Source organism: Falco peregrinus, chromosome 9 (assembly GCF_023634155.1).
Source record: "Falco peregrinus isolate bFalPer1 chromosome 9, bFalPer1.pri, whole genome shotgun sequence".
Taxonomy (NCBI): domain Eukaryota; kingdom Metazoa; phylum Chordata; class Aves; order Falconiformes; family Falconidae; genus Falco; species Falco peregrinus.
The window spans coordinates 20779710-20804347 of record NC_073729.1 but is presented as its reverse complement, the minus strand read 5'-3'; the positions used below and the strand labels follow the sequence as shown (position 1 = coordinate 20804347).

At 45.5% G+C, this 24638-nt stretch overlaps 1 protein-coding gene across 2 annotated transcripts in view; it reads left to right on the top strand.

Moving 5' to 3' along the window:
* Positions 1-24004, top strand: part of CCDC9B (coiled-coil domain containing 9B) — a 55790-nt gene extending 31786 nt beyond the window's left edge. For both annotated transcript variants that reach the window (XM_027795296.2, XM_013304006.3), the window contains 6 exons: positions 1311-1372; positions 1887-1940; positions 2391-2496; positions 9369-9426; positions 9781-10598; positions 19695-24004. In XM_027795296.2, the coding sequence (XP_027651097.1) occupies positions 1311-1372; positions 1887-1940; positions 2391-2496; positions 9369-9426; positions 9781-10566 (1066 nt within the window). In that variant the 3' untranslated portion in view covers positions 10567-10598; positions 19695-24004. The remainder of the gene's footprint in view (positions 1-1310; positions 1373-1886; positions 1941-2390; positions 2497-9368; positions 9427-9780; positions 10599-19694) is intronic.
* Positions 24005-24638: the final 634 nt, after the last annotated feature.

Here is a 24638-nt window from a genome sequence, read left to right as displayed (position 1 = left end):
TGATGAGTTCTTGTGCAGATATTTTTTGCTGATCAGATCCCATGCTGTCATGTGCCTCTCTCTGAACAAATCCACATTGCTGTCTCTTTCTTCTCCTGATCATATATGTCTCTCAGTGGGACCAGATACCACAGTGATTCCCCTATTTCTTTCTGACATGAGGTCTCCTACCCTGGTGGGAGATATTGCGTGCTGATTGCCTGCCTTTGGTCCCACCAGGACTTGCACTGGGGAAGGGAGGGGAGCCTGAACCACCACTTGGTCTACATCTGGAGGATCCTTTTGATCTCCATATTGACAAATTCAATGACAGGAGGGTGCAGGTGCTCTTCTAGAAACAAGGATGGACAAATTCATATTGCTAGTCCACAGATTTTCTCACTGCCCTGCTTGTTTCTCCTTTTCAATCACAGGAGAGGCCAACATGCGTAAATCCACCACACCTCATCTGAGCCCATTCAGGCACTGCGGTGTGAGGGGATCACTTCAAAGGGCCACCTGTATGATATGAGGGAAATTCTGGCAACAGCAATATAGGAGAGCTCTAATGGGGTCTGACACTTCCCTGCTTTAAATGCTCCCTCTAACTGTGCTTGTTCAGCTGGGTCACACAAGCTAGAAAGCTTTGGAGGGTGACATGGCCCCTGCACCAGGATAGGAGTTTGATAGGGTGTGGAGTTAGGGAATGTTACATAGGTTTGCTGATAAAAGAGTTTGTACAGAGCAGATAGGTGGGACAATCTTGGTGGAGGAATGGGACCGAATACGTAGATTTTCAGTCACTGAGACCTCAATAATTAGAGGTGAATTGACTTAAGTGGGTGCTGAGTGGTGCTGGCAAGACAGGTCTGAGCCCTACTGTTCTCCAGTATATCAATTTTTAAGAGAAAAGCCATAATACAAAACAGCAGGATTAGAAACCAACCAAACGAGTCTGATCTGACATGACAAGTCCTGAAGCTACTTCACATTGTGTTTGGAAGCTTGGGAAGCTGCATTTGAGCATGGTACAGCTACACTACAGGCATCTGTAGGCTTCATGGATGTTCTTAAAATTAAATATATACATATGGGTAGTGATGTAAAGGTTTTAGAAGTTTTCCTTTGGGGTAGAATTGCCTCACAGCCTCATTTCTCCTGGTTAGTGCATGCAGTTTCAGCTCCTGCTGATAAACCTGCACATATTTGCCAGTGGGCAGGTGCAGAAGGGCCAAAGGCTGGAGCCTGCGTCGTCTCAAGGTCTCCTGCCCACGCTTTTGCACACCGGAGGAGAACGGTCAGGTCTGACAATGCCTGTTTTTAACCTGCAGGTTTGAAGAGGACTTTGTTAAGGATGGGGAGCCAGCCTTGGATAATCCCAGCAATAAGAAAGGTTGGCAAGGGACACCTAGACTCTGTCCTGACGCTAGTGAATGCTGATCGTGCGACTCCCAGTGCCACAGCAGCTGTCGTGGCTGTCAGTTGTGAAACTCGGCTTTCCTGGGCAAACGCCTCTGAGCGCAGTGTTGGGGTCTCAGCCCTCTCTGCTTTGCAGAGTGCTCAGGGGATGGGATTTGAGCGTCTGGGTGCTAGTGCTTTTTACCTTCCCAGGGAGAGCAGTGGCTTCTGTAACCTTGTACAACACAATACGGAGGCTCAGCACTGCCTCCTTTCCCAAACACTGGTTTGAGAGGCAATCCTATTCCAGAGCACATCATCTCTGATCCCTGTGGCACATGCTGGCTTCTTTACTAGCATAAGTCCATCATCACTCCTGTTTCTCAGGAGATGGACTGGCAGAGCTAAAGCTTTCCCTTGTGACACCTTATTTGAACACCAGGCTTTCTGCTGTGTGTCCATTATGGAACCTCACTCACTTCTGTTCATGCTTTGCTTTGTGCTTTCAGGGGGAAGAAACGCAAGGAAATTCCAGCACAGGTCCTTTCCTCCCAATGGGAGAGGTGAGTAAACCACGTGACTCAGTTGCATCAACCCACTAAATGTCTGCACATCTGATACGCCCTTGTGGAAAGAGTTCTCTCCAGGCACGCTCACAGATTTGGAGTGCCTTTTGGGAACATACCGCATGGTTGCTCTTGTTGCTATGTGGTACAGTTTATGCTGTGTGGCAGGGGAGAACAAGTCTTCCAAGACTAGCTCAAGGGATACTGTATTCAAGAAACAAGATTTAAAGTTATAATTGGAATTTGAAATAAGAAATGCAGAAAAAAACACCCCTAAATTCTCAATTTATATCTATTACTTTAGAAAATATGTGTATGGTATGTATACAGCTTCAGAGACTTCTCCCTCCAGAGGTACTTTTCAGTGATATGGGAATGTTGGCCCCTTCAGTGGTCCGTCAGCTGATTCTGCCTGCTCTTGGATGGCATTTCCAACCTGTCTTCTAGGTGGAGGACAGCATGGAGTGAATGTGAGCGATCCTGCTCTGAAAGCAGTACCTGCTGTGAGCAGCCGAGCCAAAGGAAAGGACAGACTGACCGGCAGAGCCAGAAGGTAAGGAGACTGGCAGCAGTGCCATGAAGTACTGGGTGTGATATGCATGTTCAGGTCTCATTCCTTGCCTAATTGTGAAGAGGGACAGACACAAAAAGATGTTGTTTCACAACAGCAGTTGTTTAGATGAGTCCCATTTGGCTGGGACCATGTCTGGCAGGACTTTACTTAGTGGGGTTTGTGGTACTTGTGGGGTGCATCATCGCTTTACTGACCCGCTGCATCAACTCCCTGCAGAACAGCGCAGGGGGTCAGGATTACTCTGTGACCAGATTTGGGTAGCACTGGCACATGCCTCAGCAAGCTTTTGAACACATCGTAATCTGACTTCCAGGCACCACTGATACAGAAGGGCAGCCTCCAAAGATAATTCCCAACTGAACCAATAGTTATTAGAATTAATACTGTGGTACAAATGTCTTTTCTTCTTAAACAACTCTTCTTAAAGATCCCTAACCTGGTGAGGAGAGAAGTGGCCTGCTCCTGCCAGCTGTTGGCAGCACACAGCAATATAATAATTTGCACAGAAGTAATTTTGGAATATCAGCAAGGCTAAGTTCATTTTACAGGTTTGCCCACATCCTCCCAGGGGCCCCACTTCCCTACTGCTCACCATAATTAAGTTTCAGTGCAGTCTCCAGTTTCCTGGAGCCACACCGACGGTTTAGTAGGAATGAACGCCTTCACAGCACTGCCATGCCCTTTAGTGGGCAACAAAAGGGTGAAGAGTTGATTACATACCCCAGGCGTCTTCATTTATCCAGATGCAAAACCATTCCAGCAGCATTTAATATTAACATTCCTCAACCATCCAGGTCAGTTATGACCATGCAGTTAAACAGATGCATAAACAGGTATGGGCTTCATAGGGGTATCACAGCATTTCCCAGAAGAAATTAGTTAGTTGGAGGTCAGCCATTACTTGGCTGAAATGAAGAGTGTTAGGCAGGGTCTGTGTGGGCAGGATTCTGCTGTGTCAGGACAGTGGTAGGTCTAATATGAAGCCTGGCACTGTATTAACTCTGAAGATCTTACAATGTCACTTCTGTTCCCACTGGCTGTGCTTTAAGGAAATTCACCTGAGCAGCCATAACTCTCAGCTAGTTATGCTGTGGACTGGGAATCTATTTACAGCATAAAAATGGGTTATCTTCTGTCTTCCTAAGGTCTGTTAGTTAATCATACTTTTTAAAATTAAATTTAGTTCTGAGAAATTGATGAAGAATAGGATCAACAGCATGCAAATAATCAAGTTGGCTTTGTTTGTAAGTTACATTTCACCCCTTTCCATTCTTCAGCTCCATCCCCAATAAAATGTATTTGGGAAAGAAAAGCTCATGAGCTATGCTCATGCTTGCTCTCCCTTAGCCACTGACTGCTGCATCAGGGAATTACAGCAGTTCCCAGGGGATGTGCAGGATGGGCATGCCAATAGATTTGCTTTATGTTGTTACTTTCTGTAAATACCTTAGAAGGCTTCAGACTGCAGGCTGAATGTTGCTGTCAAAACTATGAAAGATGCAGTGATTGTACACAGTTCTGCCCCACCTGAAGATGCCAACCCATCAGGGCCAAACCAACCTCCCAGACCTCAACAACTACCCTCAGGATTAAGCGTGGTTCCGCTTCTGAGGTTTGCCACTGAAATTTGGCTATTTGTGATAAGAAAAAGGAGGTCAGGGAGCTGGCCAGAGAGAGAGGCAGAAATAACATCTAAAAAGTGACGGGCTACAGGGCAGAGAGGGAGGAATTACAAAACAGGGACAGGGAGCTGAACAAAGGGAGATAATAAAATTTAAAAAGGGACAGGCTACAAGGCTTTGAGGGAAGAATTAAAAACTGGGGACAGGAAAGTAGACAGAGAGAGACATCAAAAGAAAATTTGTGCACAGGAGTTACTTCAACAGATGCACTGGAGGAGAGAAACTGGAGGAAAAAAATACACCCACCTGATACTATATAAGAAATTAAAGCACAGGTAGCTGTCGGGCAGACACTACTACCACCACACTGGCTGTAAGATTTTAAACAGCCACAAATGACGTGACTTGAGATCATCAGCCTTTCTGAAAGATAGCACTTCTTACAGAATACAGCTTTCCTAGAATCACACACCAGTTTGGGGCTAAACTGGATTCAGGGGGAAGGCTACTGATGCAGCATTGCTGTCTCTACTTCCCTCTGAACTTAAATGATTTGTTATCAGTTGTCTAAGTCGCCTCCAAGCTAATCAGAGAACACTGTTTCCTGAGACACCTTCCCTTTGGACTTTGATCCATCCGTTCCTTTAAAACACGCATCTAGTGCCATTCCCTCTGCTTTGAGAAGGGTCCACGGGACACCTTATTGCCACAGAGCAGGTTGTGTCTTCTTGTGGGAGAGATGTTCAGTGCTCCTAAGGGCTGGAAGAAATTGCACAGAAGCAGCAGCTCATGGTTTCTGTTAGTGTTTGCTGGGAGTGAGTTATACCCACTGCAAACATAATTTTCTTCCTTTCTCTCTCCTTCCTGCTGGAGTCTTTTATTTCCTTGCACTCCAGGGCCTGGGGAGGTGGGAAGGTGCAGAGGAGGTTTCCCTGGGAGGTTCATGTGGTGGTGCATCTGGTTTATTCTGGTCATGCCTTCAACTGTTGGTTATGCCCGCTTTGACTCACCATGAGACCCGGGATGTGTCTCAGGGCCCTTCAGGGATGATCAGGTGTATAAGGTGTGGGAGCAGTGAGTTAGCTTATCCAGATGTGGCCCACCCCTGTCCTTCCTCCCAAGCAGGAAAATAGAAGGAAAGACTTCAGAAAATAATGATGTTAGAAGGACCTGATGGCATGATAAACCTCCTCTTTTCCAGTGTTTGATCTGAATCCTAATACAGTCATTCTGTTCTGCTCTGTGGACATTTTAGCTGTACAATTTAGATGCTTATGGCTGGTTAAATGTGTGCTGTCAGTAGGCTGTAAACGAAAGAGCAGTGTTGATTTTGAGTGGCTTCGTGGAATGGAAAATGAGTTTGTTGCTTCCCTTTTATAGGCAGAACAGGCGGATGGATCATGCTATGATCTGCTGCCTCCATGTCACGGCTGATGGGTCAGACGCCTGTGCTCAGGTCCTGCCTTGGGCTCCATCTCTGCCCTGGTTAGACCCAGGGGAAGGGATGAGAACCCACCCACTCCCCTATCTCCATCTCTCCTCCTCCTTGGCAAAGGCTGACTTAGGCCCCAAAGTGTGCCTGTGACAGGCAGATACTGGGTGGTTTCCAGAAATCATAACAAGGTCTGAAGCCATTTCTTTTTCCTTCTGTGCTGAGCTCTCAGAGCCATGCCCAGAAGGAATGCCTTGGCTAGATGTCTTATGGCAGAAGTTCAAAGAAATAATATTGGGCTGGGATTTAATGTTTTGCACACTGTCTCAGAGCCTCTGACTGACCAGCTTGGAGTGCTGTTTGATGACATCTCATTGAGCTGTACCTCATTAGCGGCTCTCAGAGTCTCTTCCTGCAGTGGTCTTTGTTTGCCTCTTCTGCTCCAGAGCTTGGATAGCAGCCTCCTCTCTGCCAGCAGTTGGGACAGCTTGAGTAGGGCTATATCAGGGTATCCACACTCCTACCTGCTGAAATAATATAGTTTTATTCCCTTGCTTTTCTTACCTCCCCCCATTGGCAGGACATTTATGCAGTGGGTCCAGCAGACTTAAGATCCCTTGTGCCTTGGACATGCCTGCTTGAAGCATATTGGAGTCAAAGCACACCAGCAATGTCAGCCAGCTCAAAGTGAAAATAGTTTCTGGGATGTGTTCTGTATCTGGGGAGGGGGGCAGATCAGCTAGCAAGATGACACAGCGAGGTTTAGCACCTTGTGTCAGGAGGCCCAGAGGATGTATTGCAGGGGGGATGTGTTGGAGAGAGGATGCCTGGCTTGTCATGGGCTTCCACAGCCTGATTCCTTTCCTCACAACAAACTGAGATGGTATGTTTTCCAGTACATGTTTGTGCCTCCAGGGCTGCCAGGTTCAATCAGGATATTTCGTATCCATTTAAAGGCTTTAAGGCCCCAAAATGGCTGGTGCTAGAATCTTGTTTAGATGCCTAAATTCTCTTGATGATGAAATTACAAAATCTTACATACTGTTGTCTCTGCAGAGACATTCTTTGTTCTTGTTCTTTTTATTATTTCTCATTTTATCTCACAGTGGAAAAATACATGGTACTCCTTCCTGAACATCATGCATTAGAAACGGGGCTAGAAGGTGTCTCAATATACATTTTTTCATTCTTGTTTGCTGTACTTCACATTTATCAACTACTAGGATGGGAAATCATGGTTCATTTGAAACTACAAAGAAGTATGTTAATCTCTACTGATATGAGTAGCTGAAACATGGAGCCATGCCACCAAATCCTCACCTTTACCTGTAGACCCAGGAAAATTGGGGGAAATGAGGAATCCAAACATTGTTCTGCTGCAGCATGGACACCTCCCTCAGCACCATCCAGCTGCTCCATCCTGCCAGAATCACTATAGAATAGCTCTCTTTCTGCCCCCCCATCCCACCTCATGGACTTTATTTTTTCTGATCTCTTCATTGCATCTTCTGAGTCCTCTGTTGATCTAGAAGGGATCCTGTGACTCTCTGGCCATGTAATCTTGTCTCTGAAGCTCAAAGAGCATCCTTTGCTCTACTGCTTCTTTTTGGGAAGAACATTCCTGAAGCTTTTTCTCTCCTTGCAAACCTCAGCTCAGAGAGCCTTTGGGGTGCTGAATATTCCTTACCTTTTCAGAGAATCCTCTCCCATTTAAGTCCAAGCAACCCAATAGCAGTGGTGAGACCCATTTAGAGCATCTGGTGGTGACTTCCAGCAGCACCTCACCCTGTAAAGAGTTTGGAGCCAAGTTCACATATCCCAAGCACCTATCATGGATAGCAGCAGCCATGCTAGGGAATGCACTGAGTATTTTCATTGCATGTTAGTGATTAATAACACACTCTGGTGTTTTAGCGGTAACGATGGGGAAGAGGAAGATGTGAGGCAGAGATGCTGAATATTTCAAAATTGCTGTCTAGCTAGTTTTGCCTATCTTTAGACTTGTGGAAGTGGCCTGTTCTGGGATGGCTCTGCAGGAGCCATGCAGCAGTAGAGTAGATAGAGTAGGGAGAGGCAGAAACCTGCAATCAGCAAGTCATTCCTCTGTTTAGGGTACCTGTCTGGGGAAAGCAGACATCAGCCCCACCTGCATCAATGCTGAGTGCAGAAGGGAACTGATCATGAGGGCAGCCCACGCTGAAATTTAACACGGTTGACCATGTGTGAGGAGCTCTACCCCTACATCCTGACTTTCAGAGCTTTTGCAGGGCACCACTGAAAACACAATCCCCGTGGTGGGGGCTGCTTCCAATAAAGGGGGACCTTTTGCAGCTTGAGCTGGCACCGCAGCAGGGACCTACTTTGTGTTCAGGGCAAGGACTCACTGGCTGTGGTTTGGGTGCTGGGTCTGGCTCTAAGCCCTGTAGGACTGCTCCAAGCTGCTTTGCCCTCTGGCTTATTAAGGACACTGCATCCAGCTCTAAGCTCTGTAGAGCACCTTGAGGTGCTTGCAAATGCAACTCACTTCTGCCCTAAGGACTTTGCTAGATAAAAAGACAGTGTGGAGCAGCTTAGTGTGATTGTATAGTGGAGCCTGTGATGGTAATTCCCACACAAGTTTCACAAGGGCACATGGGATCACTGTAACACATTTGCCTCTGGAAATGCCTGACTCTGCAGTCACCTAAATATGTGTTTTCATTTTTGTATCTTGGTCCAAATCTGTTGAACGAAGAGACCAGTAAGCCCAGCTGAGTCTATCTAGAGAAGAATTTAATCTCACACACCTTTGCAGATGATGTGTTTATAGGGCAGGGAGAAATATGTGTGTATATATATAAAAACTGGTTGTGTGTGTGTGATGTAACTTGCCAGGGAGACATATAAGGTAAGGGTTACTAAGACCCATTCCCTGCCCAGTAGCACTGCATGGCCAGATTCGGATTTATATTCACCTTATCAAATTCAAACAAGCAAAAGAAAGCAGTTTGTCCTGCAGCCTTTAACTAAGCTGTGGCTCTCTTTGGCATAGGATGTTGTAGCTGCTGGGAATTTACTATGGGGTCAAAATGCACTTACACAAATCCTTGGAAGAGACTGTCTGCTAAGCATGACTCAACCCAGAGATACCATCTTAGGCTCAGGAAATCCCAGAGCTGCACGTTTCTGGAAGCTGGGTAGGGTACAGGGGAGGTACCAACATGCTTGCGCTCTTTCCAAACTCTACCCTAAGCATCTGCTAGTGGTGCTGAGAGGGGAAGAGAGCCTGGGCTAGGGGGACCTTCAGTCTAATCCTTATGGCTATTCTTGCAGTCTGCTTGCACATCTCCACATCTCCAATCTCCCAGGCTACTTCAAAGCAAATTTATCCTTCAGTGTTTGCCTCCATGTCTGCTGTTGTGGAGATTTGGGACACTTGGGCACTCTCAGACAAGCAGGACAAGACTATGGCAGACATCAGCATAAACAAACTGTGTATCTTATTAGTCTAGGGACAATTGTCTGTTCTGGCAATTGGATTTTATGTTTTCACTACATTTAGAATTATAACAACCAGTTCATTAAGATTTAGCTATCTCAGATGAGTGTCTCTGGTGGATGGGCTGTGTGCTTTACAGATGCTGAAAGGAACTGGACTAGTCATGTCTGCCACCTTTATCTCTCATTGCCTGGTCAGCGAGCTCAGACAAGGAATGTATGGCCTGGCAGAAATTCCTATCCAGGTGTCAGGCAGGGAGAGTGGGTTTGCTATATAAGAACCTGAAAGCCTAAATTCTGATATTTTTTTTTCTTGACAGATGGGATGCAAAAGAAGGCGAGGACATATCTTTTCTGAAGGATGACCTTGACAGCCAGGTGAGTTCATGAGTTCAAGGCTGGCTGTTTTCTCAAAACATGCATTATCAGGAAAGTTGAAGGCTCTCAGCCACTGCAGAGCTGGGACACCTCTATGTTGGGGTAAATGTACCCTCATTACACTCTCCAGGTGGCATGATGTGAGAGCAGCTTCACTTCTTGCATTGACCCTTTGTCAGCACAACCACTCCACTTATTCTGGTCCCTGAACACTTATCTTCTCCACTTACAGCTTTTTTCATTGTTTAATGGCCTTGGCAAATTTTTCCTCAAGTTTTGAGTACCATTATAGACAGGGAATACCATATATTGATATTCCAATAAGCTGAACTGAGTATCTCCTTCTTTTCTCAGAGGAGCCTTGGTATGGACAAGCGGAAGAACAGAGGTGAGGATGGGGTGGAAGCGAACTGCACAGCTGAACTGGAGGAGAAGGTGAAACAGCCAAGCCTCCAAGATCATGGGGCCTCCTCATCACAAAGACTACGAGGTGGAAAGGTCCAGTCTGCCCACAATGGCCAGAAGGAGGAGCGGAGAGGCATGAAGAGCTTCAGCATGGAGGCACCTGCAGCCAGCACAGGTGACTCGGAGCCAGGGCCCAAGCCAAGTAAGGAAGGCGTTGTGGAAGATGCCAATGGGAAACCTGGCACTTCTGACATCTGCCAGGAGAAGGAGAGCACTGACAGCACTGCTTCACAGAGCAGCCCTCCAAGCACTGTGCAGGCCACCAGGCGTGGCAGTGAGGAGACCTTGTCATTGCCCATGGGAGCGAATTTAGATGGAGCTGGCTTAGAGAAAAACACAGCTTCAGAGCAGGAGTCCACTGAGGGCTCTTCAAACAGTCATGGAGGAAAGCTGGACACAGTAGGAGGAGACAGACTGGATGCAAGTCAAGGACAGCTGGTGAAAACAAGAGGGGAGGAAGCAACCCATAATACTGCCCTTCAGGGGCAGACACTTGCACTGAAAGGAGGTGAAGATGCTGAAGGCACTGAACACAGAGGAGAGCCTTTGCCCCCAAGGAAAGCCAACTCTGACAAGACTGTTTTGTCCAAGCAGGACACAGCAAAATCACAGCCCAGGGAAGGGGACCAGGCCGAGGATTGCAAGGACAAGGACAGTGGGGACACTCTCAACTAGCAAAGATTGCACTGGTTTGCCTGAGACAGAAGGTGAGTTCCTGACCCCACTCCTTGTGGTGTGTTTGTTATCCCATTAACACAGTCAGCCATAGTACAGGTCCACGACTGCGTCTTCTGTGACCATAATGCATCATACCAGATAACTATCCAGAAATGTTCATTAATAATTACATGGATCCCTCAGGTAGTCTAAATCTGTGTATCCCAAAGAGCTGTCCTGGACTGGTCAGGGAAGCAATGGGAAGTTAGACAGGAAAATTTGGACAGAAGACTGGGCTGCTGAGTCTGGCTGATGACAAGCATTAGTCAGGGCACAAACTGAAACTGTTCCTGGGAAGGGATAACTCTCAGAAAGGATAGCCGGATGAATTTATTTCTGTCTCTGGGGTGATCACAACTACAGTAACTTGAGGTCAGCATGGTCCCTTTCCCAAAACACTTGCAAAGCTATAGAAACCCACATCGTGGACAGTAGTTTGAAGAAGGTGGGCTGCATGTGGGGTTCTCTTCACAGTACAAGATCTGTGAATGCTACACTTTGGCTTACACATGTGGTAACACTAATGTGCAAGGCAGTTATAAATACAAAGGGTGAGGTGGTTCCCGTAAAAAAGGTTTATGAACCAAACCTAAAGGAGGAAGAACAGATCTGGTTACATAGCAATGCTCCAGGTTTTATGCAAGCAAAGAAGTTTCTTCCAGCGGGGTAAATGCAGAACAAGAAAAGCCAAGAGAAACACCAAAGTATGACAGGCAGAAAAGTAATGTAGAAATTAGGGGGAAGAGGCAAGGAGAGAGTGTAGGGGCTCTTTGGCAGCTACCTTGGCAAGATGTGTTTTTTCCAGGCAATGTCATGCACAGATCAGGGTATCATACCCACAGGTGCTGAATCGGACCAGTAAGTCAGGATGTGATTCTATTACCAGGTTAGGCAGTAAGGTTGCAATTCACCCCACCTAACTCAGGCTGAGCTCACAGGCACCTAACTTAAGATCTGGGCTTTGTTTTGCTTCAAAGAAGAGAGATGAGCACTTCCAGAATGCAATCCAGCTCTTGCTAACACCAGAATTGTTCTCAGGCTGCGCCTGGCTCTATCCTTTAAGTAGAAAGGCAGCAGCTATATTCCATAAGTAGGCACTTCAGGCAATTAGCTGCTCAAAGCGAGGCAGGCAGATCCCCCCCACCAAGTGCCTTTCCCTGATTCCAGCAGGCTTTTCTTCAGACCCCGACCCAGCAGCTTGTCACCGGGTATTGCTTAGTATTCATCCCAGAGGTACAAATGAGCTTAGGGATGAAGTGGTTAAGCTGCTAACAAAGACTTTCACTATAATCCAATACTATACAAAAGGCATGGAGAAGCGCAAGCGTTACAGCTGTTTAAAAAAAGACAAAACACTAAGAACCAGCAGGAGCTAGGTCTGTGTTTGAACTAAAATTCCTTCAAGTGAGGGAAATGAATTCCAATAGCATTTAGGAAAATGTTAAAGACACCTGGATGCATGTAGCGGGAGTTTACTGTCCAGGCCATGCCTCTCCAGCCTACCAAAAATCCCCCCAAAGTAGAGGATGAAGGAACTGATGACTACTTTTCTCACTCAGGATAACTTTAATTAGACACTAGCTAAGAAGAAACAATAAATAGTCCATTTTCATCTCAGCAATGGAGATTCCTATGGTTTGGTAGTAGGGCCCTGAGTTCACTTCAGCATGGCTCTTTACTCCATCACTCCTCACTGAACTCATTACAGCAGGCTTAATTATAAACATACCTTTATGTCTTAGAGAAAAGAAGGTGACTTAACCTGGTGTTTGCACTTAAGAACTCGCATGTCTGCTTGGCTAAGCTGGAACTTGAGACTAGTATTGCTCTCTGAAAATATTTATTACTTGGGAAACACCAAGTGTAGTGATGCCAGGGGAAAATGAGGGGTTAACTGGTGTCCCAGTTACCCACTGCCATTTCATTCTGCCTGCCTTCCCATGTACTTCCTAGCTGAAACTTTCCCTTGCCTAAGTGTGCCCCCACAAGAGCGTGTATTCCTGCCTCACTTTCCTCTCTTTCCCAAATAGGTTAAGATGAGTTTCTAGGTGTGCCTGAACTATGCACTCAGCATCAGGTACCACCTTTTGAGGCAGATGAATTAAAGCAAAATACTTCCTTTTCTTGCTCTTTCCTGTAATTTATTTTAGGAGATGCTTCCAGTTTCAGAGGAACCCTGTGCAGTATATGGATGGCAGGTCACTTGGGGTGAGGGCCTTTAAAGTGTCAGTGCTTTAGAGTGTTAGGGCCTTTAGAGTGTCAGATCTGTGTTAGGATCACAGGAAGCAACACAGCTACATCAAATTTTAAACTGAGAGAATGCATTTTCATTCCTTTAGTCCTCTCTGAGCACACTGGTCTGTGGTTGTTTCATTTGAACGTTTCTTCACTTTCCACTGAAGCCTCTGGCTTTCTCACCACCCATGGAGGTACCAGGGTGAGCCAGTGCCACAGTTTCTGTGTTTCCCCATCCCAGCAATAGATTTCTCCAGGTTTTTGGTTTGGGTTTTTTTTTTCATTCCGTCAGCTGCAAGAGCATTTAGAGAACGAGTGCATGAGTGCTGCTTGCCTGTTAGTCTTTAATGATGTTCTAGGGCATCAACGTCACCTCCTATCTGCTGAAGTCAGCACAAAGCAATTTGACCTCTCCCTTTGCACCAGTGACATGCCACTATCAGGGTTGGCTTTCCCAAACAAGATCACTTGCAGACAGGGTGAATTCTGCCATGATTTATCTATCAGTAGTGGGGAGAAAAGCCAAGAGGAAGACAGAAGGGCCTGTCTTTAGCTGTCTGCTCCCTGTGTCCAATTTGTCAGGAACATCCCTTGGCAGACAAAAAAAAAAAAAAAAAGCAAGACCTGGATTTCTCTAGCACTAGCTCAGCACAACGAGAACAGTTCATCTGCATGGCTTGACAGCAGGGCTCCTAGGAGCAACAAAATAGCAACAATGACAACAACCACCAAAAAAGCAATAGCTCATTTGGCTCAAGTAGGTTAAGTTGTCAGTGTCTTTGGAGTGAAAAGGTCTCGTGTCTATTCCTGCCGTTGCTTTGAAGTTCCCAAATCAACATGACAGGCTGCACAATGACACAGATGGCAGTCATAAATAACCACCGGCTGGTAACAGTCACTTCCCTTCTCCCTTGGCTTCTGTTTCCCAGTGCTCTACAGACAGATTAGTTTTAGACCACAGTATGTATAAAAAGCTGCAAAGCTCTACTTTATTTTCATGTAATTCTCCCTGAAGTGTTACTTCACAGGAATTCTTTGGAACCAGATCCCTTAGGATTGCCCCCATTTGCGGGATGTTTGAATCTTTGGTGGGATTTTCTACTTGGGTTTTTGGTTTGGGTTTTTTTTTTTTTTTGCTTATTGAGCCTGATGCCTGCAGCTGATGCTTTAGGTAAAGGATTGCCCAAAATGCAACCTGTAGGAAACCTGCATTCAGCAAAGCCACTGCGGGTGGCCCCCAGAGGGACTTAATAGGTGTGGCTGTGCTCAAGGGAAACATTGCTACATCAGCTGAGTCCCATCACGAATGTAACCATGTGGCAGGCTGATGATTCTGCCTTTTTCAGCCTATCTAATAAAAGCACAGCATTATCCAGCAGAGCAAGCTTTAGCAAGAACTGGGAAAAGAGCATCATTCAAGAAGCTGAAAGAGCAGTAAGATCAAGCATTAAATGAAGAGCTGCACTTTTTGTTAGAATGCAAAATTAAGAGTTTATTTATTCTGTTTGTGCCTAGTACCATGAATTCAGGTGCCCAAACTGCCTTAATTATTTGCTTCCTCTCACCACTTGAGTATAATCTTTAAGGAACAGCTAGTCCTCAGTGAATAGCCCAGAATCCAGTTAAGAGGCTGTGGGCTGGTGCCTCATGTATATTTTTTAACAGCTGATGCTTACACTGAATTGCAGGTGTCCGTGCCTAACTGTATTGATCTGACATCAGGCCAACACAATTACGATGTTATCCCACTGCAGCAGGGGAAGAAGGGGGTGTCTTTCACCCTGTGGCGTGTGAGCAATGGTATCACAAATTCTTTTGTTTGATGAAGGGCTTTATGTGGCAAGGTAAATGGGTTGTTGTTCTGCAAACCTCCAGGAGGTACCGAGCAGCTCTGTTTTGGTAAATCCAGGTCAGCTGGAAATCTTTACTGTGTTCTGTGTCCACGTACCCAGTGGACATTACACCAAGGAATGACCTGAAGCACCTGGTAGAATACATGAGCAAAGCCTGTGCCAAGAACCCAAATTATAATCTGGATGGCTACTGTCTTGGAGGACAGAGACTTTGTAGAGAAAAAGGAAGATGATTAATGTAAACCAGACCTACATGCAATATGACTAGCCTTAAGGAGAAGCATCTGGAGGAATCTGTTGTCATGGGTTATCAAGACTGGTTAATGATTTCCTGCTAGGAGGTAGCAGGTAACTTACCAGTGAGATAGGGTTTTTTTTCAGTGAAAAATACAGATTTGACAAATGCCATGCATGTACCAGAAACGTGTCTGCTTCAACATCTCATATTTCATAAAGTCCAAACTGGAGTCCTTGTTAAACCTTTTCTAAACAGAAAATTTTAATGTTATGTTTTTAAATACTGGTGATTCAGTTTTGATACTGTGCAATTTTTGGAAAATCAGTGTTGAAACAGATGGTATGATTTTGCAAAATACAACCTATCAACCCTGAAAGGATTGTAAAAATATCATACCGTTGAAAAGTTTATATTGTGGAATTCCCATCCAGTAGAAAATCCTGTACCAGGTCACTTCATGTGATGCCAGGGACATGCCCTCTGTTCACGGGCCTCACAACGTCGCAAAGCACAGCAGATAACCTGTAGCAGCAGTAAACATCAGTGATCAGTGATAACAATGTGCTCTCCACCTGCTGTGCTCCTGGGCTTTGTGGGGCCCGTGTCCCCCACACATTAATCTGCAGATCTCACTCCCCACTGCAGATGCTACTCATCCATTTCTGCAGAACAGCAGCTCCTTGCAGCAAGTAGCCCCCTTGTGAGTTTCACAGCTTCCACTGCTAATGTCTATTTATGGCACTAAAAATCGCCAGCACCTTCAAACCAGTTGGAGATGCTGTGCAGAGAGTGTGGTGGGGCTTTTATCCTTTGCTTCAAATAACAAGGAATAAATATTTACCCGAAGTGCAGGACTGGAATCCCTGGAGAATGTCCAACAAGTCCCAGAGAAGTAAACGATACACAAAAACCACAGAAGCTTTTCCCTGAATTCTCTTGAGAAAATTAATCTTAACATCTTTAGAGAAAATGCAGCTGGGGGTAGATTTCCAGAGCAGCTCCAGGGATCTGACCTTGCCGCTCTGGCTGACGTAAACAGGAGTGGGGCAGGCAGGGCCTGTGTGTTGCAGGACCGAGGAGGTCAGAAGAGGTCAGCTTTCTGATGTAAACCAGTGCTAAAGGTTGGTGCAGGAAGCAGTACAAGCAGAAACCAACACTTCTCAATACATTTATGGAGCTACCAAAGAATATATCAGTTTCATTAAGGTTCAGGAGACAAGAAGATGCCATCTGCTGTTATGTCTTGGAAGTTGGCCTAGGATTGGCAGGGTGAGGTCTCAAGGGCTTGACTTGAATAGCATCGGCCTCCCTGGTCCTTCCTGCAGTCCACATCACCTTCTGGAGCCCACCATTATGCTGTCGGCATTTCCAATTCCCAGAGCACATCTTAGTACCACGTACCACCAACGTGGAAAGCTTAGTCCTCATGCAGAATTACGGAGTGGTATGGCTTAATACAGGACTTGGCACAGTTATCTTCATACCTCTAGAGTGATGGAAAGCCCTTCTCGTGGCACGACATGGGAAAATACTGTTAACAGTGGAAAACACAGGGAATTTTTTTTTAATGTCAGAATGGTTCAAGAGAAATGTACTTGAACTGAAGAGGCACAGGGAAGGACTCCAGGGATGTTCAGGGAATGGTTGTTTAGTCTAGCAAAATGAAGGCAGAAAGTGATGGGAGTTGTGATCTCTGTAAATACAGTGCAGTAGTGAACACCCATGGAGGAGGAGAAACATTCAAGCCAGAAAACAGTGCTGGTGCAAGAATCAATATATTGAAGCATCCCATGAATAAATATGGGAAAATCAGAAAAAAGTTGCTCCCTGTCAGAGGACAGGTGACTTAGAAGCATGCCATGGTTGAAGCAGGGACTCTTATCATCTTCTAGGCTGGCCTGACCAGCGTGCTTTGGCAGGCATGAGGTACCGGTGTCGTGCTTTTGACAGCGACAGGATGGATTTGATGACAGTTGTGTATGCTTCTGTCAAAAGTTGGTGACCACTGTCAAAGCAGATGCTTTCACTGACACCCAGAACAACTAGCATATACATCCCATCTGGAAATGTAGGCTCTGTACTCCTAAAGCTCTCTGGCACTTTTCAAGAGCTTCTGTCTCTTCTTTGGTTTGTCAGGGTGACTTGAGGAGAGAAGGAACTATTAGAAGCTGTTAGTGCATCAAGAGTCCCAGGCCAAAGCTAGTCATTGGAGCACCTGTACTTCCTTATGGCTATTTACTCAAGCTTAACAAGTCTAAACATAATTTAGGGCTCTGACAGGCAAGCTGTTGCCATTTTAAACATTGAAAATGGAGCTGCTCTTGTAGCCTGCAGTTGTTGCCGTTATGACAGAGCTGGCAGAAGGGAGCACGTGCCCATACCTCAGCCCACTGTGTTAACCCTCTTAATGTAAAACCCACATGAAAAGGAGTTAGTTGTACCACATCAGGGCCTGCCCTGCCACGGCACAGCCCCATCTTCCTTTCTGCCAGCTCTGCTGTTGAGAAGGAACAGGCAGACTACAGAGAGTGACAATATCTTAAACCACTCCAAAAGGAATCTCCACCAAAGACTGCCTTTACATATTTAAGCTCATCAAGGGTTGCAGTGATATTTTTTCTACCAGTGGAAAATCTAGACAGGATTAGGATTTTTTTCCCCTTAAATAATCAGTTCTAATTCAAATGGGAATTAATTCAGGGATGTCTAATGGCCTTGCGCTAGACAGAAGATGCCTCATGATCTTACTGATCTTTTTTTCTGGCCTTATAGTATACTTGGGAACAGCAGATAAATATATATATATATCTATCTCCATTTTTAAAAAGCTAAGTGAGAAAATCTGGTATGATGATGTCTAACAGATGGTCCTTACACGTCATGCCTGAATCTGCCTTGCAGTATTTCATGAGACTGTCTGAGTGGTCCACTAAGAACAAAATTGTCTCTGGAAACTCTGGGCCTGCTTCCGGAGAGACCAGACAACATTATGTCTTCCAACCCAAGCAGAGGATGGATGGCACTAATCTCAGACGAAGGAAGAGGGGCCAAATTGCCAGACTTCATCAGCTACGTTCAGCTTTAGTCTTCAGGGACTTCATGTACATCCACCCCCATGACACGAGATTTAACCAGTAGGTCCTACAACGGGCTGTTGTTGGCTTGGCTGTGAAAGTCATCCCAGTGGTGTCCCACATCCAGCCAGGCTGGGAAATGTGAGGCAGCTGGAGCCTTTGAGATAGACCACCAGCGATCTGCATTAATCCTCCCATGTGACAGTGACACACGGAGGGGAATTTGGCACTGCATCCCCTTGCTGCTGATGGCACAGTCAAAGGCAGCACACAGCCGCATCGCTCTCCTGAGCCCTGACTGACAACAGCCACGCTAGCATGGAGCTTGCTAAATCTCTGACCAGCCCTTGAGCTATGCATGGAAAAGAGGATACAGTTTGAAATGAGAGAAATGCTAATCACTATGTCTAATTACTAAGAGAAGTAATGACTTTAAAGCCCACCAGTATCTTGGCTGTAAGGACTCGCTCATGCACAGCAAGAAGGTGTCTGCGTGGAAACAATAATACTGCAAAACAGGAATGAGAATTGTCTACCGGCAATAACAGCACAGGGCTGTCAATCAGACTTTTGAAACCATTAATAATAAAAGAGATTAACAATAAACAGAGCTAGCTCTGGTGTCAGTTCTGACTTTCAAAGCAGATTATTTTACAATATGTGGACCACCAAGAGCAACTCTGAAAATCTGCTTCCTGGCCCTTCCCAGTAGCGTTAAATCCCAGAAATGTGCTGCTGCAGCACTAAGCACCCCCTCAGCAGCAGGATGTGGCCAACCCCATCCGTTGCACATGTACAGGGCGATGAAAAATGTCTCCAGCACAACAGTCTTAAGAGTCTCTTCTCAGCACCAATTATTTCAGTACCTCAGGTATGATTTCAGTGCAGTTCCTTACTAGATATCCATGGCTGTGTCCTTGAATGATTCCTGTAGAGGTTTCCTTTTTATGCGAGCCAAGCTTACTATCGCCTCTCCTGCATTCATGGTATTTAATCAGTTTTTCTTTTTATATCCCCTCTCTGTGCTTTCTTGGGAGCTTTGGGTGCTGAAATCTGCATCAGCAAAAGGCAGATCTGTGGATTTAAACATGGATGCGGGAAAATGCCAGCTCAGCAGTTCTGAGCAGCAGCCAAGCATCTGGCAACTACAAGGAGAGGGGGGGAAAAAAAAGTCTGTCTTTCCCAATTAAAATCAACATATCTGGGTCTGCAGGCAGCTACAGGACAGCAGGCTCCACTTACAGGTTAGGTTTTTCACTACAGAAAAGGTGACACTTGGCGAACACAAGTGCTGCATCCCCGGGCAAGGTTTCAGAAAAGGACCACAAAGCCCTATGCAAAATCAGCCCTTCCTCATGTGGCTCCAGGTGCTGCACAAACACACACAAAACCATACAGTCCTTGAGACAAAAGAAGAGATTAAAGTAGTCTTAACTAACCCAGAGGAGGACTGGGAGCATTTCATCGAGACTGGTACATTCAGTCCATCCCCTGGGCCACAGAGCTACACGTTGCTCCCACTGGATGTGGCATGTAGGGATCTGGGTTACGCTGCAGTGGTACCTCCCAAGCAGCCCCAGCCGTGCAGGAAGGTCAGGCTGAAACTCAGCAGACGTTTTTAATTTACTGCTCAGCAGTTCCCTAAAGGCTGATAATCCCGCTGCTGTTTCTGCTTTTGTTTCACAGGCTAACACGCTGAAGGTGGTGGATGAAAGGAGAAGAGGAGCACAAGCTTGTCCTCACTCTTTTACCTTCTATGAAATCATCTTTCAGCACCTCCCCAGTGCCCTTCAGCACCCATTTGCAACACATGGGGTCCCCCGTCAACACCCCCCACTCCCAGTTTTGGCATCACCCTTTCCTATCCATATGCCAAAGGACAGGGAAGGCTACACACACTCCCAACCTACAAAGAAAACACTTATCCTTTGTATTTGTTTTGCCTATATTGCAGCTGTGTGGCAAGCCCATGAAATGTCTACTGGATGCACTTTATTTTATTTAATAACTAATTCTGCTTAAAGTTAAGATTTAAGTTTCTAGGCACACCACCCGTTTCCTCCCACAGAGGCTGGCAGGGGACTGCACGTGCTGGGAGGACGGCAGGGGCTGTGCGAGCTCCCGGTCGCTGTCGGGCAGGGAGCAGGCGACTGGCACAGCAGAGCATTAGGAGACCCGGTGAGAGGTGTTACATTGTAGTTCAGTAGCTGGATGAAAAAGTAGTGTTTAGGGCAGCTCTTGTACTAGAGGTTTGTATGTGGTTGAAGTGCTGGCAGAAGCGTATGGTAGCTGCATGGGCCATGGGACACGAAGGGGATGGAGAGTCCTCCAGTGACACTGTGGGGTGCAGGTGCTTTTGACAAGCACACATCAACTACCGCACCTTGTCCTTTACCAGCTTGCTTTCCTCCTGTTGCAGCAGAGGCCAGGTCAGCACATTAGGAGCCCATGCTTTTTTCTGAGGTGGCTGCTAGACTGAGCAGGTATGTATGCAGCTCAGCACAACACCGTGCCCACTTCATAGGGCCATGAGTATCTACAGTAGCTGGAGATGCTTGCAGCTTTTATGTGCCGAGCAGGGCAAGGAGGAGGACAGCACAAATGCAATAATTTTCCTTCTCCACCACACTGCACAAAGGAGTTGGCAGCAGGACCCAGCCCAAATTGCAGCTGAAGGTCTAAGGCTTCCTATCAAATGTTTTAAAGTTCCTGGTTGTGCCTTTCATAGCCTTGTGCTTGAATAAGGGGGCAGCAGTTCCTCTGGAAGCTGCCATGCAGACATTTTGACCTGGCCTTAAAAGACACCTTTCAAATCGAGGATCTGGATGAGCATTTACAAGCATAAATGTGCGAGAATCCCAGCTGCTCGGACTTCCCCAAGCAGCTAAGAGATTCACAGCAAACCAGGACCTAGCTGAAAGACAGCTACCAATTAAGGTGGCAGAAGACAGGCACAAGGAATAACACAACATAGTTTCTGAATTCTGAATGACAGAGCAAAGAGGATCTCACCTCTGTTTTGAAGTGCTGCTCTAAAACTTGGTGCAGGAGTACACATACATGCAGACACATATGCGTGGAGATTTATTGGATTTCATTGCAGGACGCATTCACTAACCAAAATGGCAGAGTGCCTTGGTGATAAGGTTGGCACGTGTGGACTGAAATACTGTATCCTGTTTTAATAAACTAATATTTGCACAGATAAACATTTTGGTTTTCCACATAACTTAGATCTACAGCACCTATCTCATGAAGAACAAGCCTGGGAATTTCCTCTACATGCCAAATTCAGGGGAGTTTACTGGCATCAGACCAGATATTATCAAGAAACAGAGTGTGCAGCTTTCATGTTTTATCAGCAGAAACATCTTAATCCCACCAAAGACCAGACTGGGTTTATTTGGACTTATCCCACAGATAAAAAGAACAGATAGAAAAAAGAAGCCAGACTGTAGAACTGCTCCATGTCCTGGAGATTCTCCATCACTGTTAAAGGCTGATATGCCTTACCTGACCGGCTCAAAAACCTGCTTACAATTGTTTATTTTTTTTAAATTTATTATTATTTTGTACATCAGGTGACTGATCTCAATCTTGGTCCAGTCAGACTGAGACATTACCAGCAAATACCAGGAACTGGCTTGCCTCATGGTCCACACAAAATACAGTCTCAGATCAAGAGCTTGTTGCACCTCAGCAGCAGTCAGGCACACAGCCAGGTAAACAAACTTTTATATTGCCCCTGGTCCAGCACTTAGTTGTAGAGATAAAAAACTCAGCTGCAGTTGTAGCTGTATTTTATGGCCCTAGACTCCTTTTTGAAAGGAAAACTGTCACTTTTCCCACATTCCCTCCTTTTTCTCCTACAAATCCAAGTAACTTTGCATTCAGTGATGCCTAGGAAGGACTGAGTCTGTACCAAGCTCCAGGGATGGGACTGTACAGATAGTGCCTGTTTCTAAGTGTAATTTTTTTCCTGCTCATTAACACTTCGCTTGAATGCACTTTGGTTGGTGCCTGGATTGCCATTTTTCAGAAAACTGTGGCTAGCTGTTTCTTCTTTACAGTGAGAGAAAAGACTGAAAAATCGAAAAATCTGATGTAGAGGAATTATTTATATGAAATAAAAGTTGTAATGAGGAAAAAGCTCCAGTTTCTTCAGTGTTTTTCAGTCCCACATGTAGAGTTTTCTGAACTGAATCAGTAATCTCTGCTTTTTAGAGCAACAGCTCCAATTCAGATGGCTTACCCCTTAGGACTGCACTTCACTCTTGGGCTAGCTCGGCTAACTCACCCGAAAAGCTTGCTGCAGTGAAGACAGCCTGCATTGTAACGCAAGGCTCACTTTTCAGAGGCATCAAAGCCTTCTCATTGCCACAGCCCTTTTCTTGCAAGCAAATGTGATGGCAGCTTGCAGAGTGCAAAGTCATCTGCCTACAAGAGGTAGCTGTTTCCTCCCAGCAGTGGCTGGTAGCTCAGGGATTTTGTGAAAGTTATTCTAGCTCTTCCAGACAACAGGAAAAAACAGCAGCAACTCAGGCAGAACACCCTTTTCTTTAAACAGAAGAAACAGTTTGCGGCTAGACTCTCTTCTACTTGGTAAAATGTACCACCAAATGTCAACACAGCAACTCTGTAACTACAATTTGTATCAAAATTTGTTTCAGACTAGTGAATCAACTCTTGTATAAAGAGATCAATTTTAAAACCCTCAAGCCAAGGACAAAAATACATCTGGATAAAGTTGGAGATGCTTCAGTTTCCAAAGCTTTACCAAGCCAATTGCTGTACGAGGCAACGACATAAAATCTTGACAGCAGTTCCAGCTCTCCATTCTTATCCCAGCAAATCTAATACCTACAGCAGAAGCAGAATGCACAAATTACTAACAAGTGAAGCCTTATACAGAGTCTAGAAGCAGAAATAATGGAAATGTTCACTGATCTTCAACACCAGTTCCCCTCCAGATAAATTGGTTGCAAATGGCAGGAGCCTGAAGCTAAACTGGCATTTAGACAGGAATTTTTGTATTTGGAGTGTGTAATACAGTAGTTAGTGCTTTTTAAGTTATGTGGAAAGCTTTTTAAGTCAATTAGAGGCACAGAGCAGGAGCAGGGTACAGCACTGCTGTGCAGTTCAAAGCACTGCCTGCTGCCTTCCCTCAGAAAAAAGGACAAGTTCAAGAACAGCTCAACCAGTTCACAGGCTCACAGGCTGGGCAGCTACTGGCAGGCAAAGCCAACACACTGGGAAGTCCACAGCCACTTCCTGACAGCACCAGCTTAGTGCAGCAACACAACAACTGACCAGATGTGAAGCTCTCCCAAAACTGCCTCTGAACACACGCAGCATAGACAGAAGTCAAGCTTTACCTCCTTAGCTTCATGCTCCAGCTCAGGTATAGCTGTTTCTTATACCGTACCCCTCTCCACACACTTCAGCACCTCCAGGACTCACAACTGGCTGTCAATAATACCCCTCCCCACATGCATAACCCTCACCAGAGTGGCCCACTGAGATTTGTTTTGAAGCAGCCACTGATTTTGTTGTCAACACTACACCACAAGCCTGCTTTTCAGCTACACTCATGAATTAAGCCAAGATCTGGAGTAAAAATAACACCACTTTCCTTGTCAGAAATACAGCCCCGTCCCAGGAATCTGGGATTGAGATGGTATGCACTACATCAGTTGAGACCAGGAGACAACATGTGTGAGGAAGAGGTAGCTTTTAGAAAATTAAAATGTGAGCTAGCTGCTGGAGCATATTACATGCTCCAGTAACTTTTTTTCCAGCCATTTCCCTTCCTTCTGGTCCCTCTGCACGTGAATTACACCAAATGCACTCTCCTTGAACAAACTGAGCTCAATGGGACAAGACCAGCGCATACTGGCAGAGGACAAGCACTATACATCAGTAAGTAGGTGTAAACCCAGAGGCATCTATGTGCAAGGAAAGAATCAAGAAGGTTTAAAAAAACATCCTCTGATCTAGACACACCTTTGTCTGGACATCATTGATAATTCTTCACTTACTGCTCCTTCTTTTAGGGAGCACTTCCATTTGACAGAGCTTGCAGTTCAAATCCTTCTGTAAGGAGCAAAGCAGAAGCAGTGTTACACAGTGCTGAAATGTCACGTGAGAGTTGGACAAGACAGTATTAGCAGAAATTTTCTTCACCACAAGTCCAATTGCTCCCTCATGAGACTCTTCTCAGTCAGAAAGGAAAACCAGAACATGACCTGGTCTTCCCTCCATCCACTTAAGTGATTACTGGGATTAGGAACTGAAAAAATCAAAGCTACCATGGTATTTACCTTCCCTCAACACCTGACAATGCATTCTGTCACCGTGTTTCAGAACTAAGTAGCACCTGAAGCACAAATGTACAGCGACTTCTGTTCTTTGCTGCCATTTTTTAAAGGCTCTTAAGAGGACAAGAATCTGGAACTCAGGCCTTAAACAGTACAGAGACTCAAAGCTCGGAGGAAAAGTTGGCATTATGGAATTGTTAAGAGTGTTTAATCAATAAGAAAATGAAGTAACAAAATAGAAACACAGATGCCACTATTCCAGCCATATTCTTACAGTCATCATGCTTTTACAGGAACATCCCACAGTCAGAAC